At 60.7% G+C, this 2,766-nt stretch overlaps 1 protein-coding gene across 1 annotated transcript; it reads left to right on the top strand.

The window, feature by feature from the left end:
* Positions 1-354: 354 nt before the first annotated feature.
* LOC129018741 (protein fem-1 homolog A-like) lies at positions 355-2,352 on the top strand. Its single transcript, XM_054460559.2, is given in 4 exon segments — positions 355-460; positions 463-615; positions 618-2,222; positions 2,225-2,352. Coding segments are annotated over 4 exon segments (1,992 nt in total).
* Positions 2,353-2,766: the final 414 nt, after the last annotated feature.

The raw sequence follows: 2,766 nt of genomic DNA, 5'->3' as shown, positions 1-2,766 counted from the left end.
AAAATTGCTCTTATGTACTTTCAGGAAAGAATTGCAAACAAATGAGCTATTTTCTCCTCTCGAGTAAAGGGACTTACCAAGCATGGGTGGCAGCTGTTCAAGTCCGTCTGGTCAAGAATTCACTAAGATCATAATGTGAAAGTTGCTCAAGTGCAGATTTGCATGACAGCCTGCAAATGTTCCTTTGGAGACAAAATGGTTTCTCAGGTCAATAATCTGCATATTTAAAAGTCTCTAGACACCCTAAGATGGCTGCGAGGGAGACGGTGAAGGTTGGCTCCCGCCCGTCTGGGCTCTGATCCTCTGTCTCCCCTCCCTCTGCGGCCTGCTCATGGCCTGGCGGAGGCCGGAACCATGGACCTCCGCACCGCCGTGTACAACGCCGACCATGACTGCAAGCTGCAGCTGCTCCAGAAGCTGCTCAGCGGCCGGAGCCGGGAGGAAGGGGACGAGCTGACTGGCTAGGTGCCGGCGGGGGGACGCCGCTGCTCATCGCCGCCCGCTACGGCCACCTGGACGTGGTGGAGTACCTGGTGGACCGGTGCGGCGCCAGCGTGGAGGCCGGTGGCTCGGTGCACTTCGATGGCGAGACCATCGAGGGCGCGCCGCCGCTGTGGGCGCCGGCCACCTGGACTTGGTGCGGAGCCTGCTGCGCCGCGGGGCCTCTGTGAACCGCACCACCGCGCGCACCAACTCCACGCCCCTCCGCGCCGCCTGCTTCGAGGGCCACCTGGAGGTGGTGCGCTACCTGGTCGGCGAGCACCAGGCCAACCAGGAGGTGGCCAACCGGCACGGCCACACGTGCCTCATGATCTCATGCTACAAGGGCCATGGTGAGATCGCCCGCTACCTGCTGGAGCAGGGCGCCCAGGTGAACTGGCGCAGCGCCAAGGGCAACACGGCCCTGCACGACTGTGCCGAGTCCAGCAGCCTGGAGATCCTGCAGCTGCTGCTGGGGTGCAAGGCCCACATGAAACGTGATGGCTACGGCATGACCCGGTTGCTCCCGGCCAGCGTGACGGGCCACACCAACATCGTGGAGTACCTCACCCAGGAGCAGCCCGGCCAGGAGCAGTTCACAGGGGGAGAGGCTCAGCCTGGGCTGCCCCAAGAAGGCTCCTCCACCAGCCAGGGGTGTGCGCAGCCTCAGGGGGCTCCGTGCTGCAGCTTCTCCCCTGAGGCACTGAACAGGGAATCTTACCAAAGCTGCTGTCCCACCAGCCGGGAAGCTACCGTGGAAGCCTTGGAATTGCTGGGATCTACCTCTGTGGATAAGAAACGAGATCTGCTTGGGGCCCTTAAACACTGGAGGCGGGCCATGGAGCTGCGTCACCAGCGGGGCGAGTACCTGCCCAAACCGGAGCCCCCACAGCTGGTCCTGGCCTATGACTATTCCAGGGAGGTCAACACCACCGAGGAGCTGGAGGCGCTGATCACCGACCCCGATGAGATGCGTATGCAGGCCCTGTTGATCCGGGAGCGCATCCTCAGTCCCTCGCACCCCGACACTTCCTATTGTATCCGTTACAGGGGCGCCGTGTACGCCGACTCGGGCAATATCGAGTGCTACATCCGCTTGTGGAAGTACGCCCTGGACATGGAACAGAGCAACCTGGAGCCTCTGAGCCCCATGACCGCCAGCAGCTCCCTCTCCTTCGCTGAACTCTTCTCCTACGTGCTGCAAGACCGGGCTGCCAAAGGCAGCCTGGGCACCCAAATCGGCTTCGCAGACCTCATGGGGGTCCTCACCAAAGGGGTGCGGGAAGTGGAATGGGCCCTGCAGCTGCTCAGGGAGCCCAGAGACTCGGCCCAGTTAAACAAGGCGCTGGCCATCATCCTCCACCTGCTCTACCTGCTGGAGAAAGTGGAGTGCACCCCCAGCCAGGAGCACCTGAAGCACCAGACCATCTACCACCTGCTCAAGTGCGCACCCAGGGGCAAGAACGGCTTCACCCCTCGGCACATGGCTGTGGACAAGGACAACACAAACGTGGGCCGCTACCCCGTGGGCAGATTCCCCTCCTTGCACGTGGTCAAAGTGCTGTTCGACTGCGGGGTGGACCGGGACAGCAGGGATTTTGACAACAACACCCCGCTACACATAGCAGCCCAGAACAACTGCCCGGCCATCGTGAATGCCCTGATTGAAGCAGGGGCCCACACGGATGCCACCAACGCCTTCAAGAAGACGGCCTACGAGTTGCTGGCAGAGAAGCTGCTGGCCAGGGTACCATGCAGCCCTTCAACTACGTGACCCTGCAGTGCCTTGCGGCCCGGGCCCTGGATGAGAACAAGTTCCCTTACAAGGGCTTCATCCCGGAAGATCTGGAGGCATTCGTCGAACTGCACTGACCTGCCCAGAACATCTGCACCCTCACCTCTCCCCTCTCCTGCTGAGACGGGGGAAATCGCGCTGGGGCATAACAGATGCTCGTTCTTGCCTCCTTCAGGCACCAATCAGGAGAAGGGTTCTGCCTCCCATCCGCGTTACCTGAACACAGGGTCGGTGCTAGAAACCTTCAGGGTCACGTGCTAAGAGGACAGTCTTTCTCTGGGAGCCCACTGACTTAGAAATTCTGAGTTAGGAAAAGACATAAGACCTTCCCCACATCCTGTCTGCCTGCGTTAGGGAGGCCTTTGCCTTGTTACCTAGAGGCGGAGGGACTGAAGCCATTGCGTTCCTTCCCTGCTAGAAACACAGGAAGAAGTTGAGGACGGTCTGCCTTCCCTTGTCCTTTTACATGGCCAGGTAACTCCAGCTGCTGA

The sequence above is a fragment of the Pongo pygmaeus genome, chromosome 17 (genome assembly GCF_028885625.2).
Source record: "Pongo pygmaeus isolate AG05252 chromosome 17, NHGRI_mPonPyg2-v2.0_pri, whole genome shotgun sequence".
Classification (NCBI taxonomy): Eukaryota; Metazoa; Chordata; class Mammalia; order Primates; family Hominidae; genus Pongo; species Pongo pygmaeus.
Note: the sequence above shows the minus strand (reverse complement) of the source record. Positions and strands in the feature narration are given on the sequence as shown.